Source organism: Rattus norvegicus, chromosome 13 (genome assembly GCF_036323735.1).
Source record: "Rattus norvegicus strain BN/NHsdMcwi chromosome 13, GRCr8, whole genome shotgun sequence".
NCBI classification, from domain to species: domain Eukaryota; kingdom Metazoa; phylum Chordata; class Mammalia; order Rodentia; family Muridae; genus Rattus; species Rattus norvegicus.
Window position 1 is genome coordinate 80,189,167 of NC_086031.1, and position 22,239 is coordinate 80,211,405.

Here is a 22,239-nt window from a genome sequence, read left to right on the forward strand (position 1 = left end):
CAGCGAACAAGAGCAAGGAAGAGAACAGTGCCGAAACAGTTCAGGAACATTTGTACAGCACCCTGCCAACCCCTCGCCAGCAAGAAGCCTCCAGGCAATTACAAGTCATGACTTCTTTCCTAGACTCATCTACTACTAAATTATTCAAGCACAGTCATAAAATGGAGCAAAATTCATAGAATCATAAAATGAGTGCAGCTGGTTAATATTGTTCCTTTCAACTCTAAAGGAACTCATCAACCTTGGCTTCAACTGGACAACCACTGTACAAATGGGATGGACTCTTTCATTGGGTTCAAACTTCAGACTCCCAAGTTTAGAACTCACTTCTAACTTTCCTCATCTTACTCTTCTTAGCATAAAGCTGCTTTGCATGACTACACACAATTTATTAAGATGGCTTTTCTCAGAATGTCAATCCCTTAGCTGAAAATGGATGTAATGTGGGGGCTGAAGAAATGTCTCAGGTTAAGAGCACTGCCTGCTCTGAAAGAGGACCTGGATCTGACAGAGAGGACTTAGCACTGATAAGAAGTTCACAACCATCGGCAACTTCAGGTCCAGGGATTCAATGCCTCCCTTGGCACCAGGCACACACATGCATATAAAATAATTTTTGAAAATGGATATAATTTACTGTGTGATAAAATATGTTTTAAGCTAACTTTTTTAAAGAAAAATATTTTAAAGACCTACAAATTGGGGCTGGAGACATGGCTCAACGGTTAAGAGCACCAAATGCTCTTCCAGAGGTCCTGAGTTCAATTCCCAGCAACCACATGGTGGCTCACAACCATCTGTAATGGGATTGGACGCCATCTTCAGGTGAGTCTGAAGACCGTATACTCACACACATTAAAATAAATAAATCTTAAAAAAAAATACCTACAAATTATCGTTTTGTTTTTATATTACTTAAAGGATATTTATAAGCATTTAGGTTTCCTCTACTTTGTTTAGTTGTTTTATATTAGAACAGCAAGCCCGTTCTAAACACTATTTCAAAGCCACTCATTATATACTAGATGTTTCTTTAATACGTGTATGTTTTGTCTTCACTGCCTGGTGAGACAGAACACACTAGTGATTCCGTTCCAAATAACGACCGGTAAATAGGAAATCTACCAAGTACCCAGAATGCAGAGTGAAGTCTCATTTCACTATCTTCTGCTCACTAGAATTTAAAATATACTATTTATAGATATGCCCTTGGATGGTAAATACTGAACGAACATTTCCCATTAATATACAGGCTTCAAACTTTAGCTATTTATTATAAATTTAAAAATTCAGCATATAATTAATGACTACTTAAAATACTACTTGAGCCAGACAAAGACGTGGCAGTAGCCCAGCTATTTAAGAGGTGGAGACATGCAATCTGAGGCCAGGCTGGCCACTTCAACTCTGTCATTAAAAAATTATACACAGAGAATGGAAAGCAGGATGATGTAATTATATTATAATCTCAAAAAACTATAAAAAGTAATAAGAAAGGGCAAAAGATATAGTCTATGCAAGGTCCTGTGTCAATTCTGAGTGTTGTATAAATAAAATTAATGTAATATTCTCATGATACTATTAAAATTTCAATTTCTTATATAAGTATGATTCTTAAAGAAATACATATTTAATTCATGACAAATCCAATTTCTCCCCTTCCCAAAATACCCCCAGAAGATTCAGTCAAATCGGCTTTCCTAGGTTCTGATTACCCACTAAGTTTCCTACACAGATCACTGCTTTAACACCACGGGAAGCCTGCTTACATAAAATGACACACGTACTTCTTTAGCTTTTACGTAACAATTATTACTGTAATAGGTATAAAACAATTTGCTCAGTCATGACAAAGACTTAAACTTATACAAAATGATTTCCTATGCCCTCCCCCAAATGAACTCTTCTCAAGAAAAAATTTTAAAAAACTAAAATAAGGGGGCATGGTGGCACGTATCTTTGATCCCAGCAACACAGTTTTTGGATTTCAAGGTCAGCCTGGTTAATTTTGTGTGTGTGTGTGTGTGTGTGTGTGTGTGTGTGTGTGTGTGTGTGTGTGTGTGTAAGAGAAACTTCCCTTTAGGATAGTAAGCATAAAAATTAGAGACAGAAGTAGAAAGAAAATTGAAGTTCTCATCAAAATGTATTATCTTTCTAGGCATACAACACATGTCTGATGTCTCAAGTGCTCAAGAATACTTGAATTTAGTTCAGGACAACAATCGGAATCCTAAACTCTTAAACAAAGATATATTAAAGGGGATCTTGGTGCACACCTTTAATCCTAGCACTGGAGGCGTGAATTCAAGGACAACCTGAATTACATATAAGATTTAGATCAGCCAGGGCTACATAGTAAGACTCATATCTCAAATAAAAGTATACATATGTGATTATATATTATAAATATATGTATATCATATATATTATATTTATAATACACACATATTTTTGTTGCATATATAGGACGTTATAGCTACATAATATATAATAGATATATATAATGTATATTTTGATGTTTAACATCCATGTTTGCCCACAACTTTAAATTTTGTAAGTATGACCTTGTATATACTATGCAAGAGCCATATCCTCTGCCCTTAATTACTACTTTTTATAATTTTTTTATTTTTTGAGATAATTACATTATGCTCCCTTATATATCATGAGAGAATATATAATATACATATATAAGTAATATATATTAAAAATTATATACATATGTAATTTTTCTAGGCAGCGAAGTTAGTTCATCATAGATGCATTGTGCTTTGTCCATAATTAGCAAAGGAGAGCCGTCCATGTGTTTGCCCACAACTTTGAATTTTATGAATATTTTACTCAAACAACAATGTCTTTTTTTATTTTTCCCTATCATTTTGTTTATTTAGAAAGCTTATTGGTGGGCTGATGAGATGGCTCAGTGGTTAAGAACACTGGCTGCTCTTCCTGAGTTCACTTCCCAGCAACCACATGGTGGCTCACAACCATCTATAGAGGGATTTGATATTTTCTTCTGGCATGTAGGTGTACATGTAAACAGGGTACTCCAACATGAATACATATTTTTTTAAAAAGCATATCAATTAAGGGAAATAAAACAAGTGAGACAAAGTCAGGGATGGACTCTTATAGTTCCAGCCATCTTGGAGGCTAAAATGGGACTGAGCACAAAGCCAGACCTCTGACTACACATTTGCTTTCCCTTTCAAACTTATAAAGAGATACTATTCTTCTTTTAAAATGTGTATTTAGGGGTTGGGGATTTTGCTCAGTGGTAGAGCGCTTGCCTAGCAAGCGCAAGGCCCTGGGTTTGGTCCCCAGTTCCAAAAAGAAAAAAGAAAAAAAAAAAGAAAAGAAAAAAATGTGTATTTAATATCATCTAGGTGACCGGTACTTTCTATATCATTTAACTTTCCCATAGTAGTTCTGATATTTTTTCAGGTGCTAAAAAGGTTACTAAACTTCCCAATTTCAATGAATTCATCTTACTGATGAATTTTTTCTTTGAATAATTATATATACTTATATCGCTGGCTGTCCATGCAGCAGATAGGAAAGTGTTTGTATCACGAATACAGAGTCCTCATGTGGGTTAATGTCACCTTGCAGAAGTGACTGAGTTCTTCTTCAGAGGATTGTATCCATTACTGGTACATAAATATGGCTTCCTTAGCTTTCTCCAGCTTTCCCATTTGACATCTGTCTTCAATGTGCTTCTGCTTTCCCTCCATTTTTTTTTTTCTGGCAATGCACAGAAGAGCACATGTCCAAGTAGATACCTCCAGAGCTTAGCTTAACTCAGTTTCCCCCACTTCTCTCTTCTTCTCCTTTCCTCCTCCAGATATATTTTAAAGACAAGGTTTCGCTATGCAGACCTGGCTGGCCTGGAACTCACAAGAGATCTCCTTGTCTGTGCTTCCCAAGCACTGGGATTAATGGCACATGTCACCACACCCAGCCCTTAAGCATTCCTCAACAGCAAGAGAAAAGAGACTAAGACACCTCAAAGCCAACATGGAAAGGATGTCTTACATAGACCCCTTCCCTACAACTATCTGTTTTTCCTGAAAGCTCTTTATTATGGTTTACTGTAATCCTACCAAGATATCTACACATGATTTCCTCAATTTCTGGCTAGCCAATTTCAAAGTATCACTTATTATTAGCACCATTATTGTCATAACTGTCATATTGTCAATCTACCCCAAGTCAAAATTCTATTCATTCTACTTCACAAAGATTGTTAAGATTTACTTATTTCCCACTCCTACTGCCTTATATCGGATTTTTCATTGTGTCTTACCTGAATTGTTACAATAATTTCTATGTGCTCTGACTTTTTTTTTTTTTTTTTTGGTTCTTTTTTTCGGAGCTGGGGACCGAACCCAGGGCCTTGCACTTCCTAGGTAAGTGCTCTACCACTGAGCTAAATCCCCAGCCCCCATGCTCTGACTTTCTTATCCTCCATTCATTCTTGTATAACATTACCCAACTGAACTTTCAGTATGTAAACCTGGTTGTTATGCTGAATTTTCCATAGCTTTCATCACTTAATGAATTAATCTACTTATGTATTCAAACATTGTTTCTGGACATAATGGCACATGAAGCAGAGGCATGTGACTTGATCTCTGAAAGTTCCAGGCCAGCCTGGTCTACATAAAGATTTCCAGGCCAGCCAAGACTATATAGTGAGACCACATGTGTGTGTGTGTGTGTGTGTGTGTGTGTGTGTGTGTGTGTATGTTTGTGTGTGTGTGTGTTTGTGTGTGTGTATGTGTATGTGTGTGCAGTAACAAAAAAACCAACCACAAAACCAACCCCTCACCCCCAAAACACCCAGCAAAATATTGGTATTGATAAATGATATCAATATGGAATGGATAAATTCCATATACTGAGCATATATATGTGTGTATATATATTTATATATATACACATCAATGAATAAAAACAGTACACATAGAATATGCAGAGGTATACATGAAGCAATCCTCCAAACAAACAAATGCGTGACTGCAAATCTAATGAGAGCCATTAACAAGGCCACACAATGAGAAAAGACAAAATACTATAAACTGGGAGGTCATATTTTTGAGAGATTGACACTTAAAGGATAAATAGAAATGCTTAAGCTTGGGAGTGGGAACAGTGTGTATGCTATCTGAGAGGGAAAGGAACTCAGAGTGTCAGCACACCATAAGCAATTTGGCAACAACCAAAAATCTGGTTAGGGAGACAAAGACCAGCTCATGTTTGGCTTATAAGACATGGCACAAACTTCAGAGTTTTCAAGGGTTAAAGTAACTTTAGATGGATAAATGATATGAATGCACACACACATACACACACAACACATCACACAGACACAGACACACACACACACACACACACACACACACACACACACACACACACACACAGTTTTCAAAGGTCACTGTTTGCTAGTAAAGAATACACTGTGGTATGAACAGCCAAAAGAAAGTTATTACTTTAGATCAAAAGAGAGAGAATGGTGACAAGCAGGCCACTTTATCTATGTATGTGCTTTGTCTGCTTGTGTGCCTGGATACCAGAAGAGGGCATCAGATCCCATTATAGATGGTTATGAGCCACCGTGTGGTTGCTGGGAATTAGGCTCATGACCTCTGGAAGAGCAGCTCATGCTCTTAACTTCTGAGCCATCTCTCACCCCTCCACCACCCTCGTCTTAACTTCTGTAGTACAGTTAACACACATTGCCATAGGTAAACCCATGTGCTGAGGTTATCCCCATCATTAGGACACTTCTGCTCACAGGTTTATCACAGAACTACAACAGCTGTCTACAATGTAGTTTCTGCCAAACACTTTGATATTTGACCTTATAAAACCTCTCTGGTTATACGACTACATGGTAATTCATGTTATATGGGCCTGGAAACAAAGATCCTTCTGGTTTCTATCTATAGCTAGTCAGCCTTATTAAATGGCATCCCCATTCACCCAGGCACTGAGGCCCGACTGTGCAGGTTAAACTTGAGTCCTCTCTTTATATCTCAAAGCCATATATAAATGAAGTACCAACAAAATCAATATAAATCTATAGAAATTATTCTATATGTTAACTAAACATGAATCTGGTATAGTGTAATATAAAATATACTTAATTTTGTAGATCTTGCATTTCATTTTTCTCATTGTATTTTGCTTTTCTTTTGGATACAGATCTTCAATCTTACTCATGGCAGTCCTTCTGCATCAGTCTCCTGAGTGCTGGGATTAAAGGCAAGAAATACCACACCTAGCTCTATTTTTTTTTTTTTTAAGAATAGGGGAAAAAAAAACCCAGAACAAACAAAACCCAAATCTAACAATGCTTGTCATCAAAAGGTTTACAAATAAATAATTTAAAAGTGAAGGTACACAAGTTTCTAAAATGTTTTAAATTTAGGTTTTGAACATTTCTCTAAGAAGATTACAATCAGATTCTACAGCAATATTGATTCTCTTACTCAATGAACTGGTGAGTCCTACATTTGCCTGTCAAGTCTTACAGATTTCATGCTTATTCATAATCTTAAAAAAGAAACCTGTGAAAATTATTATCTACCCATTTGCTCTTTTCAATTGAGATAAATGAAATCAGGCTGGGGAATCGGCTTAGTAATAAAGGCGCTTGCCTGACCTGAGTTCAATCCCTGGAACCCAAATAATAGAAAGAAAGAACTGACCCCTGGTAATTATCCTCTGATCACTATGCAAGATTGCACCATGGCATGGCCCCCATACACACACACAGACACACATACATACATACATACATACATACATACACACACACACACACACACACACACACACAGAAATAAATTAATTCAAGTTGTTCTTTGTGGCTTAATATCACTAACATTATTATATCACGAAGCGCTTAGAACCCTTGAGAGAATTCTGAGTTGAGATCCTAAGAAATCTGCCCTAATTCTAAAGTAAGCACTCACTATAGCTTCCTACAGTCTTCCCCTCTGCACTCATCTTTTCCATGTAGCCCTTTGTCAGAATGTCTCCTTTCCCAACTCTCTCTGCACGGTGTCAGATCTGCTTGTAACAAGCTTGGCTGGCTCTGCTCAGACTCCAGTGGAAGTGTAAAGGCTCCCGGATGAGTGCCCAGCTTTCCGTTTCCCTCTGGGCTCATGAGCACAGTGCTTACAATGATGGATGGCAGCATGACTGCAGTCCCAGGACACAGAAGGAAGGCTAAGCAAAACCACTGAGCTCAAGGCCAACTTGGGCTACATATAAGACCTTGTCTCCACCATCAGTTAAGTACGATACAAAACTAAGTGTCATTACCATGGCAATCTAGAAATGTGTAATATTACTATATTCAAATAGCTTCTAAATGTGGGACAATATGCTAACTTAAACCACAGTTATATAGGATTTCATAATATATAGCAATAATAAAAATTATATCATACTCATTACCAACTGTTAAAGGACAGACTTCAAAGTTGTTATAAAAATGCCAAAGGCAGATACGAGCTCACACAGAACGTAATCTGTTTAGGCCAAAAGGGCCCTTTGTGCACAAAACCACACAGGATAATTTAGTCCACAAAATAGTGACTGAAGACCATAATCAAAATGATATGCTAAGCAAAGCAAAGAAGAACTTTGTTTATGCACTGCAATAACTGTGGTGGATGGGCATAGCGCATCTCCTGTTGCACGCACCCTGTTGCTCATCAAGGGACATGGATCCGAGCTGTTTGTTAACCACAGAAGAAGGAGAATCTGAAACAAAAATGAGATTTCAACTTAAAAGTAAGCAGCAGAAAACTGCACAGCAGTGTCATGATAATCTCTACGCGTAAGAAACAAATGGATAAGGGCAGGGCAGAAGTAAGCACTGTGGCGTGTTTTCCAAGCAGTGAGTAAGCAGGGCCATGTGCTTAAGGTGTTATTCCAGGCAAGCATTTAGCAATCTTGAGAATGAGTTGAGAAAATTATTGTTGGACTTCCATGCATAACCCTTTAATACAATTCATCTAGCACAGATACAAGTGCCAGATAGATAATTAAAAATAGGGTATTTCTAAACAGAAGATACCTTGCCTTACTCAAAGAACAAAATAAAACAAAACAAAAACCACTCGCTCACCATCTCTTAAAATGGCTTTCATCCTGCTTTGGGAGGCTGAAGCATGAAATGAGATGCTCGCTAGACTTTGTGAGGTGCTGTTTGCTATACATGAACTAAATAAGGAGTCAGGATGTTTAACAACACAAAGTGGTTTTTAGGGAAAATAGTCAATGAATTAAATACCTTTAAGGAAACATGTAACTTTAAGAACTCTATGGTATATTGTGCATAATGAAACTATACTCTGAAAGCTTAGGCTTCTTTATAGAGGTACCTGGTAGAAAAAGAAAAGCAAGAAGAATGCTTAATGGTCTGCTTTCTTTTTTCTACTTCGGCTTCAAATCGTACAACTTCATTTTGACCTTTTGGATACAAAACTGAGTCTCATTTAAGAATTTATTTAATTACTGGGTTCTAGTTTTTAGAAAACACTGGTAAGAAGGACATCAGCATATTGAAATGGAAAGTCCATTTGTCTGGTATTAGCAAGTCTTAATTCTGATAATCAGCAACATTTTTAGGCAGATTCATCTTTCTCCCTAATCAGCACCAGGATGCAATACCTTAACAACAGTACTGGAGAGAGAGAGAGAGAAAGTTACACATCTCTTAACAACTGACATGACACAAGTGGAAAATTTCACAGTTAACATCCTGTAATAGAATGCAGTCAGAATATAGATACATTAAAAGTACTGCATAAAATTACCTTGATGTTTGCATCGAATGTACAGAAAGCACAAAGGAAGATGCTGCTTAGTTCTGAGTGCCCCCCACCTCCACATGCCCTATTAGTTATAAGACGATATCCCCTAAACCTGCTACTTTTGGTCCCAAGCATTTTTGGACCCAACAGAGAGAAGCCCCAGTGCCACAGCAGAGCTACAGCAAAGGGGGAAAGCATGGGTACCAAACATAGCTTCCTATCACATGTGAAATGATTCCTAACTTCTAAGGTCATTTGCCCTAGTTCTTAGTGAATGTTGTTAATAAGGCATGTCTGGCTGAGCACCAACTATGTTAATAACATTTCATTTTCCCCAAGCAGGTATTAAGTAAAGATCATCTTTAGCTACATCCTGCTTTCATACTAAGTTTACATACACCATTTGATTGCTCCCACTAGTCTGAAGTCTGCATGAAGCATCATGTCTTTTGACTCAAGTCTCTGTCTTCTAACGACACACTAGTTTGCTCAGAGAACTTGATAAACCATGACATTAAAGTTTGAAGCTTTTATCGGCTTTACCTATCATCTCTTCACCAGAGTTGCCTGTTCCCATGATTATAAATAAAGTAAATGCAATAGCCAAGAGTCATAAATATTAATCTTTAAAAGATGTTAGTTGGGCAATGTGGTTAAAAGTCTACCACGTAAGAAGGCAAGTGGGAATGGTAGTGTTTACTGGTTTCCTAAGCTACCATATCTTTCTTTTTTAAAATGATTTCTCATTTATTCATTTCAGACCTGACACTGCCACCTGCATTATTTAGAAAAATAGCCAATTTAGTCTTTAGAAGTAAAGTTATACTTTCAAAGCAAACAAAGTCAATTAATTAAACACTGGAAAAATCCCCTTCAGAGTCTTTTACAAATTACAGTTCGCCCCACTGGATTTGTTATACATTTCCCTATGTTCTCCTTTAATAATCAAAAGATCCAAGACAACTCTAAAGCCCCTAAGAAATGCACTTCCCAAATAACTTGTCTTTCCACATTATGAAATGCATACATCCTCTAGAAGTAAAATGTATCTTTTTCTTTCAATAAAATGTAGAAAGTATCACTAAGAACTAATAAAGATCTTGAATGCTATCGTCACCAAACTGTACTTTCAGTCTTAGAGCTAAAACAATAAAGCTTACATTTAATTAACCCTGTTTTAACCAAAACATTTTCATTGTACTGTGTTAGCCTGTCACACTTGTGTACTTCTAAGAATTCCTTGTTACTCTTACTACTGCGTGTGGACACGCACATACTACCGCTAGCTCATACACGGAAGTTAGAAGACAACTTGTGGGAGTCCGTTCTCTCCACAATGTGGGTCCTGAAGACTAGACTCTGGCTGTCAGCTTCCCACGAGCCTTCACTTCACACACTGAATCATCTCACTTGCCCGACATCTTTTAAAGACTAATACTTATGACTATTGGCAATTGCATTTACTTTATTTATAATCTTGGGAACAAGCAACTCTTTTTAGACTTATTATTTTCCTATAACATAAATATGTTAAGTGGCATACTTTTCTAATACTAAGTGTTCATAAATGCCTATAATTCCTGTTACAGAAATACTTCCAGTATTAACACAGTGACCATCAGAATAGCCAGTGCCAGCTCAATCCTATAGCTGTTTGTATACCCTATTCCATGTCTCTGTGAAATACTTTAGAAGGCATTATCATAAAATAAAACCCAGAATATTCTGTCTACTACTAAAAGCAGTATGGTAAATAAATATTTTAAATATTTTAAATTATATTATTTATTTTAAAGGTAAAACATATTAAGCAATATTTCATTCAATACTAAGCTCAATATATATTCATTTATGTGTATATATAGTATCTACTCTGTGTATACCATTTATACACAGTATAGTTGTTTACTCTGTATTTCCCCCAAATCTGCACTTTGATATTGAGTAAATCCTTCAGTCCTTTAACGCCAGAACTTTTATAATTGTAAAAAACCAAAAAGTTATTATCTATCACATAACAAGACTTCTTCAGCCAAATTTCCTAGGTTTGAATGGCTTTTTCCTCACAAATATTGTAATCCTGGACAAATTATTGTCTTAAGTTTCATTTCTATATCTACAAAAAAGTATGCAGTACTCTTGAGGACTTACTGAGACAATCCTTGTAAGCTACTCAACATATGGGAAAGAATCAGTTAATTCAACTACTACCTCTCTGCTTTTCAGAGCTATGGTACTCACTGAAAAGAATTTTGCAAATTTTTCTTCAAACTATGGGTATATATTCATTTAATTATAGTTTAAAACCTGAAGATTTACTGTTTTCCTCAGAACTCTTAACACTTAAGGTAATTAACAAAGGCTTGTGGAATTAGGTCAGTATCATGTCTGATTTATTAATTATGTACAAAGGCTAAAACATGAACCAATATGTCTCTCTCAGATGGTTCTGAGCAGTGCAGGGAAGCTAACAGTAAATAGCGCCTGCTTGCACAGGATAGGCTAAATGCTTATTTTTTCCAATATGGCTCAGTTTTGAAAAGCCCTTTTTCAAAAATAATCATCAATGTTTTACACCCTTTTGGGGTATAAAAGTTACTTTTTTTTTTCCAATTGGCAAAACCGTGCCATAAAGTGAAAAAACAGTTCCTACCTGACCCTCTCTAGGCTGGCTCCATGCTCCAGTGGGCTCTGTGGTGGTTGGGCAAGTACCAGTAGATTCCACAGGGTGCTGTCACTCTGAGCAGGAGCCAGCAACCCATGACTTCAGGGGACCTGAAATGGAAAGAGAGACCTGGGCTTTTAAATCAGCCATACACTGAATGCCTTCGCTGTAGCTACTTGAGGCATTCATTTGATAAATGCACAGTCGGCTCATCCAAAGCCTCGATGCTGTCTGTGTACCTTAAACGGTCTTGATACGAAGACATTCTGAAGAAGTAAGCTATACTATAAATCAGATGTTATTCTCTCAAGTATTAAGGACTATATACTTATCTATCCCATCTCTGTGCATCTCCATTAAGCAGGGTAGGCTAACTACCTAAATATGTCAGTAAGATGGTTCTCTCTCACAAATATAAAAACTGCATGTACACATTGTCTATCCTATCTCTACGCCATCTTACATGGGGTAGGCTACACTACCTCAGTAAACTGGTAACTGGGAAACTCAGACAACAGCCAATGAATTGTCCAAGCTCATGTAGTCATAAGGTGAGGGAGGTAGGGGAGGAAAAGAAAAGATGTTATCAGTAAGTACTGTCTGGCTCCTTCCCATCCAATCCTACTAAAATTGATTGTAGATTATTATCTCTGCAAAGAGACTTGCTCTCAGCTTTCATATATAAACCAGATATTGTTGACTCATCCTACACTTCGCCTTTCACAGACTTCTGGGTTCCATATTTAGAAAAGAGAATAAAACATCTATCAAACAATGAAATAATTCAGAAACTCTATACTTTTTCAATATATTGATTCTAATCCATGTATCTTTTGAACATTTTATATCTCGGAAACTTAAATAAGAGGAAGGACAATGGAAGTACCTTTCGTTGGTAGTATCATAACATTATTATTATGTGTAAAGCCTGTGTAAGTACGGGCACATACACCATACCATACAGAAGGTCGGAGGGCAGTTTCAGGAGTTTGCTCTCTCCTTCCTTCCCACAGTTGGATCGAGGAATTAAACTCGGGTTACCAGGCTTCCATGTCCAGCTCCTTTATCCATTGAGCCATTCCTGGCCCCTCAAAATTTATTGATAGGCACAAAATATATACTTTTTGTATTTAAGAAACTAACAAACTAAAATCAAATATACTAATTTTGGTACCTTTGTCAAAATAGAACAAGCTTTGGTTTTGTGACTTTTAAAAGCGTCATGTTTACCTCACTTTCTGACTCTAAGCTTGGGCGTTCAACATCTTCACAGCAGTTTCCTGCTGCTGCATAAGGAAAGCACACTTGATCCACCACAGGCACGGGTGGCACACACAGAGCCACTACAGTTCCTCTGCTTTAGACAGTTTCACAAGGACTTTAGGTTCTACAGAACACAAGTCTTAAGGCTCACCTGGAAACACACCACATGTGAGGAAAAGACCTTGGTGCTTTCCTGACCTTCTCAGAATAGGGGAAAACAACCTAGGCTGGGGTTTGGGACAGCCTAGGATTGTTAGAGGCTGTAATATAGCAAAGCCTATGCTTGTATGTCAAATGCTGGACCACTCACAGTGCCCCTAAGCACTGATCTCAGAAAACAAAGAGTAAAGCTAATCTTGGTACTTTCTATCCTGAGAGTAGTAACATCTACTATGAGAAAAAATAGATGAATTACTGTTATTACTCACACGAAATTACATGTAATTGTTAAGTATAGGGGTTTTTAGAAAATTTTTATTTATGTTTATTTTATGTATTTCCTATATTTCATCCTATTATTTCACTATCTATCTATCTATCTATCTATATATATATATATATATATATATATATAGTGAAATATATAAATATATATACACACACTTTTTTTTTCCCTGTGTCAGGGTATCACTGTGTGGCCCTGGTTTGCCTGGAACTTACTATGTAGACCAGGCTGGCCTTGAACTTACAAAGATCCACCTGCCTTTGCCTCTGCCTCTGCCTCTGCCTCCTGCGTGCTGGAATTAAAGGTGTGCACCATCATGCCTAGCACCACTCAACATTTTTTACTCAAAAAAGAACCTGCTTCAATTTTCAAACTTTTGGAACTTTATATGAAAGGTAAATAAGCCTCAATTTACTTTTCTAATTGTTACAATGTATACTTTCTTTCTCATATAGTTTTGCTTTCTATCAAAATTCACTTTAATACTTGGCTTGTTACTGATGAATTTTGGTGTCTTAAAAATATCTATGTCTATAAGGTGCTGGCAAGATGGCCCAGCAGGTAAAGGTGATTGCCTCCAAGCCTAACACACTGAGTTCAATTCTCAGAATTTACACAGAGGAGAGAGAGCTGACTCTCATAGTTTCCATCTGACTCTCACATGCGTGCTCCTGGCATGCCTGCACGTATGTGTGTGTGCACAGGCACACGAGACCAATAAAACTAAAAAGACATTACATATATCAAGACATTATTTTCATTTTTATTGGTTTTTGTGTTTCATGACTTCTTTTGCTTTAAAAATATTTGAGCCACAGTACTATACATAGTATAAATTCACAGTAAAATGTTTTAATTATGTCACTTTTTTTTTTTCTGGAGCTGGGGACCGAACCCAGGGCCTTGTGCTTGCTAGGCAAGCGCTCTACCACTGAGCTAAATCCCCAACCAATTATGTCACTTTGTAATCTGATCAAATTTTCTTGTTAATTTCTAGTTTCAAATATAAGAAAAGATTTCCCCACAAGGAAAAGAAATCAGAGGCATTTTTGCCTGACTTTCTTTCTATTAATATATCATGGAATAATAACATATCAAGCCCCTAATTTGTTCCAAATACATTGGTATATTTCACTCTTGAATTTATTAGATTTTACCACATTATTATTTACAAATATGTTATGGTTACCATTGCAGGAATCGGTATTTTAAAGCAAAGGTTGACTAATTCTACTCATAAATCCTACATATTAATTACAAGCAGTTAAATTCGAGTTTTCAAGGGGACTAACATGCAAACTCATTACTCCTTAGGGTCATAAAGCAAAATAATATATCAAGTATTCTAAACACATTAGCGTGAGAACTAGGCACATGTTTCTTCCATGAGGAACATTTAACAGCTACTATAATCCTCACATAATAAGATATATAGTACTTATTATTTCACTTGATAAACTATTTTATGCTGTATCTCATTATGCTCAAGAAATACTAAGAGAATTAGAGTGTTAATATATCCTAAATGGCACTGACTGTCACTATATATAGTATCAGAATTTGAAAGCACAAGAACAGGAAACAGATCATAAACTACTTTTGCTGCCTTACAAAGTTAATTATAGCAGTGATGAATAAAAATATTGAAAAAGCAAATAGGAGAAGGAAATGACGAGTGAGCAAGCTAGTGTGGCTAAAGATTTACTAGGTCTATGTAAAACACTGGTTAACTACATACACACCTAGACAAGGGAAAGCCAGGGGGCTATAAGCGTAGGTTCATTTTGGCACACAGGAAATTTCTACAAAAAGATTAAAGCAGGCATGAAATTCAATTGATTTATTAGAAAGTAGTTCAACAACTTTAAAATAAACACCTGCCATTTTCTAATAGTTTTCCAGTAAAATAAAGGACCGTTGTATATTTGCACCTCTGGGAAACGCTCCTGTCAACCCGCCCCTCCCTCTGCGGTAGACACTGAACACCACTCTGTTGCCAGGAAGGGAAGAAAAGCCACAAGCACATTAGCTTCCCATTTGAACGCGTGGGGAAACTCTGGACTGCACAGAGCAGGATTAGAAAGCAACTGTAGATGCTGCTTAAGCACACTTGACATCAATAACCTGAAGCTTGAGGGTCCCGTGAAGAGCCCTCATGAGGAGACTGATCGGAAGCAGAAGTGGAAGGCTGATGCTGGGCCTGTGCTAGCTCCTGCTGCCTCTGCTGCTCAGCCTTCTTAAGCCTCAGTTGCTGCAGACGCTTACGGAGCAAAGCTATCTCAGGCCCCCTTAAAAATTCTGACACAGATAGGAAAAGAAAGGAGAGAGTAACATGACAAAAAATAGTATAAAGTTGATTATACACTTAAAAGGGGAAAAATTAAATAAGACATGGTTTAAAGAGAAATACTAAAATAAATTACTGATAAAAAGTTACTAAATTATGAGACAGACTATACACATACAACCACGTTTCTCCTTAATTACCACGAATTAGACACATGATTTCTATAAATAGTTAAGTAACCAAATTAATGAAAATAAAATACTGTATAAGCAAAACACTATTTTTTTTTTTTTTTTTTTTGGAGCTGGGGACCGAACCCAGGGCCTTGCGCTTGCTAGGCAAGCGCTCTACCACTGAGTTAAATCCCCAACCCCGCAAAACACTATTTTAACTTTCATTTTATAGTTCTTTATATTATGGTACTGCGGATTGAATACAGGGCCTATGCACATATTTAATCACTGCCCTACACATTTATCCATTAAGATTCTAAATTAAACATTCAGTTAGTCACCATTTTTCTTCTCTTTGTACAGAAAAATAACACAGAAATAATAGCTACAAAATATTAATTTAAATAATCTAAACAAAAATAAGTTACTTTACTAATTTCAGTCAAGTAACAATTAAATTTCAATAAACAAGTAAAGTTATGTATTTAAAAATAATTATTAGAATTCATTAGAATTTTTAAGAATGTAGTTGTATGTCATACCCTTAAAAATGTTTTTGTGTTAGAATTGACATCTACCTTTTCTATTTTAGCTCAAAAAGATTTATGCAATATTTTCTTAATCTTTTCTGTGGAAATGATCCAGGTGAAAAGGAACATTACACAAAGTTCTGCGGAGAGGTAGCTGTATACATCTTACATATGAGGCTTCGAGGACAACAAAACATGGAGCAAAATAATCCTTACCCTATGGAGTTTAAATTCTGAGGGAAAATACCCGCACATACACACATATCTCTGTATGTACATGTGTGCCCTGGGGCAACTGCTACATTAAACCAGTACAGGGCTTGCAGGGCAGATGAAAGGGAGAGCGTGCTGTTTTGCGAACAGTCCTTAGAAAAGCCTTCTAAGATGCTACTTGACCATGGCCTCAAGGACATGAGGAAGTAAGATGCTTGGCTACTATGAGGAGCTGTTCAGGAGGAGAGGGCAAGGGAAATGCTCAGGGGCAACGGGAGACAGGAGAGGTAAAGGCAGCATCCTTTATCTACTATTTGCTACAGGAAAGAAAAATAGATTCACTCTGGAAAGAGCTAATACCCATCCAAGTGGGGAAATTAACCAGAGACTGAACGTAAGTGCCAAGGATTCCTAACGGAAACTTGGATGACACTTCAAGGCTCCTGATGATAGGTAAGAACTGAGCTCAGGGGAACTTCAGTGTTTAAGAGAAAGCAAACAAAAACAAAAACAAAACCCATCAGAAGCCAGGACAGGGCAGGCACACCTGACTGAAGTGCTACGCGTAAAGTGGGAAAGTGTGCCCACAGAGGATGGAAGGAGCCTGTGTGTTGGCTGTTCTGATACACTCCTGACAAGGACACTGGCTGAGACCTGGCAGCTGGCTTTTGCATTGTGAACGGCAAAACTGATGAAGCTGTCATGAATGTACTAATGCGAGCCAGACCTAGACTGGTAATGGAAGCACACATAATTCCTCTCAGTGACACTTGCAGCACATTGCATTTCAGCCTCTCATGCAAATTTTGTTATTTGGGGAATCAAGCATGCTAGTGTCATTAACTTCTTATTAATGTGGCCTCTGGTTATAAAGAATTGTCTTCAACCAGCTAATTAAGAGTAAATGAACAATTCATCATGAGTGAGATAACCCAGACCCAAAAAGGACAAATACTAAGTAGGTACACATTTTCTTATATGTGGATGCTTACTGTAAGTCAATGATGTGTGAGCTACAATCAACAGAACCACGGAGATTAGATATAAAGTAAGGGCCTAGAAGGAACAAAGAGATCTCCCCAGGAAAGGCAAGTAGAACGCAGTTATAGATAAAGGGGATTAAAATGGGACAATCAAGAGGGAATAGAGACAGAAGATGGGAGTAAGGGAGGTGGATATGGAGAGAGACAGCTACAATTAAGGGCTATTTGAGTGGCTGCATGGAAAAATAATATGGTAGAAGTTTCCTAAAACATATACATACACGTATGGTTTAATCTAAACAAAACTACCAAAACAGAGGAGACAGAGCCTCAACTGGACATCTTGTCAACAAATGCAGTTTCCAGGACTGGGATTAGGTTCCATCTAGTTGAGTAGTTGAATAAACACTGTTGCAAAGACTATAGGTTGCTCTCCACTGACTGATGGTAAGGCGCTATTGCTGACAATACCCACACAACTCACTGAGCACAGAGACGTCAAGCTGGCACCTATTTAGAGCCTTGCCCTCACCGGACAGTGTTCTTGTTACTAGAAGGGGCTCAGAATGGTTCTGAAGGAGAAACAATACCAACCCAGCTAAAAACTCTTCAATTTACAGTGGTGTCCTGCCTGCAAAGTACGCTAATGTAATGGTGGCACAAAGTTGGAAGGAGAAACCAAACAATCACCCTTGATTTAATGTCCACGCCCGGAGATGGAATCCATAGCCATGCTGCTTGGCTGTCCCAGAGCCTGAAACTGGAGAGCCCAAGGACCTAGGGGTAAAACCCAATAATGAGTCTACTAAAGCAACATAGTAACAAATGGCTCCTAGTGGCGTTCTGCCACACTCATAGGTCAGTGACACTCAGCCATCCTCGGAGAAGCTTCCTCCTGCAGCAGATGGGAACAAACACAGAGAGCCACAGCCAGACACTATACAGAGAGTGAGAGACCTCAGAACACTCAGCCCTAAACAGGATGTCGCCATCAAATCCTTCCTCTGAGGGCTCAGGAAAAATCTATGGAAGAGGAGGCAGGAAGAGTAGACCCAGGGAAGGTAGAGAACACCGAAGAAACAAGGCCTCCTAAACAAAACAGGAATGAACTCCAGAGGCCAAGGCAGCAGGCACAGAAGGGCCTGCACAGGCCTGCATCCAATGGGGATCTAGGGCTAAAGTGAAAAGTATACACATGCCTCGTCCTAACCCAGAAGCTCTCTCAACTGATAAACCACTTGCAAATGAAAATTTAGTTTCTCCAAGATTCTCACTGGGGAAACAAAGTACTCTTTAAGAGTAGCCTGCGGGGTTGGGGATTTAGCTCAGTGGTACAGTGCTTACCTGGCAAGCGCAAGGCCCTGGGTTCGGTCCCCAGCTCCGAAAAATAGAAAAGAAAAAAAAAAAAAAAGGTAGCCTGCATTTTATGTGGATGGCCAACATAAAATGAAGCCAAGGGCATCGTTGGCGATTCTCTCACAGTGCTGGTGTCAGGGCTTTTTCCCTTTTTAATTCTATCTTCTTTTGTTGTTTTTATTTTTTACATTACAAGTCTTTTGTGTACATATCATGGCTTCCAATTTTGCATCTTCATGTGATTCCTGAGTGTGCCAACAAGTGGGTCTTTGTATCTGTATCTGTTTCTTATGCCTTTTTTTGGGTTCTTTTCCTGTGGTTTGTTGTTTTTGCGCTATTCCAATTTGCTTGTTTTAGTTTTATCTTATTATATTTTATTGTGTTATTATCCCATAGATGCCTGTTTATTTTCTAACAGAAAGGTGATAGATACATCTGGATGAAAGGGCGGGTGGGGAAGAACTAGGAGGAGTAGACTGAGAAGAAACCCAAATCAGGATATATTGTTCAAAAAACAAACAAACAAAACCCCTATTTTCAATAAAAGAGATTGTGAACAGTTCAAGTATCATTAATAGCCTCCTAATGTTAGTTATTCCTAGAAAATCTACCAGTACCAAGGAGGACACTATGCACTGACAAATACTTTATAAAATGGCTTTCAAAAAGTATTCCATGTTCCATATTTTAGTCAGTGTAATAATGTTTTTAGCACCCAGAAATATGATTATATATTAATTTACAAAGGGAAAAAGTTATCCCAAGGCTAAGTAAGTACTTAATTAAAAGTCCTCAGCAGACAAATGGTAGCACTCCTTACTAGCTTGGAGTGCTACAGCAGAAGCATGCAGACTCACATGTTCTCTTACACATGTAACTATATAATTTATAAATGCATATAAATGTTTGGAGATTAGTTTTTAACATAAATCCAAACAGAAGGATAATATAATAAATATTTTGGTTTAAATGTTTACAACTAAACACTCAATAAACCACTAAGAACTGCTACAGGGACTCTCACGTACAAAACTACTAACCCTAGTCTCATTTTCTTCTCAAAGGCTTCCTCCCTAATAGGCTTAATGTCATTAACATAGGAGAAAAGTTAAAACACCTAGCCAAGAAAGGGCCACTTGGTTATTGCTTCACACCATACCTTTAGAAGACACGGGCCTTCTGAACGATGAATTATGCTCTTATCTAACTCAATGGAACTGTATACGTTTGCTCTCAATTTTTCTCCCAGTTCTAACTTTTTCCTATCTTGGGTCTGGCATGATCCTATTTTAAGCAACTACATATAGCTATTATTTAGGCTGTGAAATTTTGCTTTACTATACTGTATGGCTATATTTAGTTCACTAGTAATGTCTCTACAGAGCTAAATTTAGTGTAATGATTACACATAGTCTGAAATTGTGAATATAAGTAGTTATGTGTAAGAATCCACATACAGGGGGTTGGGGATTTAGCTCAGTGGTAAAGCACTTGCCTAGCAAGCACAAGGCCCTGGGTTCAGTCCTCAGCTCTGGAAAAAAAAAAAAAAAAAAGAATCCACATACAGGCCTTACTAGCTACACATCTTCTGGTAATGGAATTCTTGCAGTCTCAGCAACCTATTGAATTAGAAATTTAAAGTTCCTGGAAGTGACTCTAGTCTCAGCGAGCCTCTACTCCAAACTAAATAAACTAAATGTTGCATGCACCGAAGTCACCATTCAATCTAAAGTTACCACATTCTCTAATCATAGTTTTAAATGGGTTCCAAGTAAATTCAAAGGAAGAAAATAAACTAACAATACTCTCTCACCCTAAGCTTTCTAACACAGAAAATATTTACAAATTATGCAGCAGATGAAACCATACCCAAGTCTAGCCTAGGAAACACAGTAAGGATATCTTGGTAAAGAGATGTTCAAGCATCTGAGAGACTGTAATGTTCTGTACTTAAACTGAAAAACTTTAAAATGTAAACTCATAATCATATTCTACTTAATTTGACACAAAGTCATAATTGTTATTTTTCTAAAATGTAATTCTATAAATGTATTTTTTTAAAAAAAAGTCTTGATGAATAGTCATAGAAGAATGTGTATAGAATCACAATGTCTGAACTACAAACACAGGAAAGGATTTTCAGTAGTCTGGTGTAGCAACTAAAATAAAATTCAAGAATACAAGAGATGAAGAAGCAACAACAGAAGGAAAAGTCTCCCAGTGATGTAAAAGTCCACTTGACTTTTAGATAGTCTTCTAATTCTGCTTTGAAGCCCACAGCCCATTTCAGTGAGCTCCAGAGACACTGTTGCACCAGGGATCTCACATCATCCTTCACTGTGCCTCCTTTGGAATTTTATCCTGCCAGGATTCTAGCTGTCCTGGTTTATCCATTTATACTTACAAAGGGGGGATGGGGATTTAGCTCAGTGGTAGAGCGCTTGCCTGGCAAACGCAAGGCCCTGGGTTCGGTCCCCAGCTCCGAAAAAAAGAAAAAGAAAAAGAAAAAAAAAAAAAAACTATACTTACAAAGAGATTTCAGAAACATATTTTTTGTAAGATTATCTTAAAATATTATTATAACAAAGCAAAAAGTTATCTATATAATTGCACAGCAAAATGTGGACCCCAAATGACAGACTGGAAATCTAAGCACGCCACGTCTCCTACGTGTGGTTAACTGTAGAGCTTGTAGGGTAGTGATGCACGGCTATCATTTCAGCTTGGGAGCAAAGGCAGGAGAATCCAGAGTTCAAAACTAGCCTGGGCATGAGATGCTATCTCAAAACACTTCCCCCATATGACCAAACATATGGTAATGGCCATCAGTTACTGGCCAGGGAGAGTGTGCTACACAGGTGATCCCAGAGCTCCAGATGCTCAGATAGGAGGATTCAATTCAACGCTTAAGTCCTTCCCTACAAAACAGTTAATGAAACGGGGCTAAAAGTCTAAAGACTAAAATATAAACATATACCACCTTAAAAATGACTTGATGTTCTTAATATTCATGCTACAGCTTTAGAGACAAACTATTGGTGGAGAGGAAAAAGACATTTTGATTGCAGACTCAATAGGCAATGAATGCCCTATCTTTGTAAGAGCACAGGCTAGTAAAAATAAGTAAGTCACAAACAAATTAATCAAAATAAAAAACATAAAGATTAATAGGTATTTTTATGAAATGAACAAGAAGGTCTCTTTTTTTTTTAATGCAATTTTTTAAGGAAAATGGGGAAAAAAGAGGACTCTAAAATCATTATGGAACCACCCTCAGGAAATACTTAGGCTAAAGAGCAACTTCCTAATAAAAAGTCAGTAAGGACTTAAGAGTTAAAACCAAAGAAAGTTTTGGCGCAGCGAAGGAACTAAGAAGAAGTCAGCACTCCTAGAACATGATGATGATCTGGGGATAAAAAGGTCAGAGTGAAAAAAACTAGAACTGCAAGGGTCAGTTCCCTGGTCTCAGGTCTCAGGTCTCAGGTGAGAA

The 22,239-nt window shown here is 37.4% G+C and overlaps 1 protein-coding gene across 14 annotated transcripts in view; it reads right to left on the reverse strand.

Annotated features, from left to right (window-relative positions):
* Dcaf6 (DDB1 and CUL4 associated factor 6) overlaps window positions 1–22,239 on the reverse strand; it is a 101,229-nt gene that overhangs the window by 29,885 nt on the left and 49,105 nt on the right. For 4 of the 14 annotated variants that reach the window (XM_006250194.5, XM_213926.11, XM_063272119.1 and 1 more), the window contains 2 exons: window positions 15,332–15,505; window positions 7,720–7,779 (listed from right to left, as the gene is read on the reverse strand). In XM_006250194.5, coding sequence (XP_006250256.1) covers window positions 7,720–7,779; window positions 15,332–15,505 — 234 coding nt within the window. 14 annotated transcript variants of the gene reach the window in all.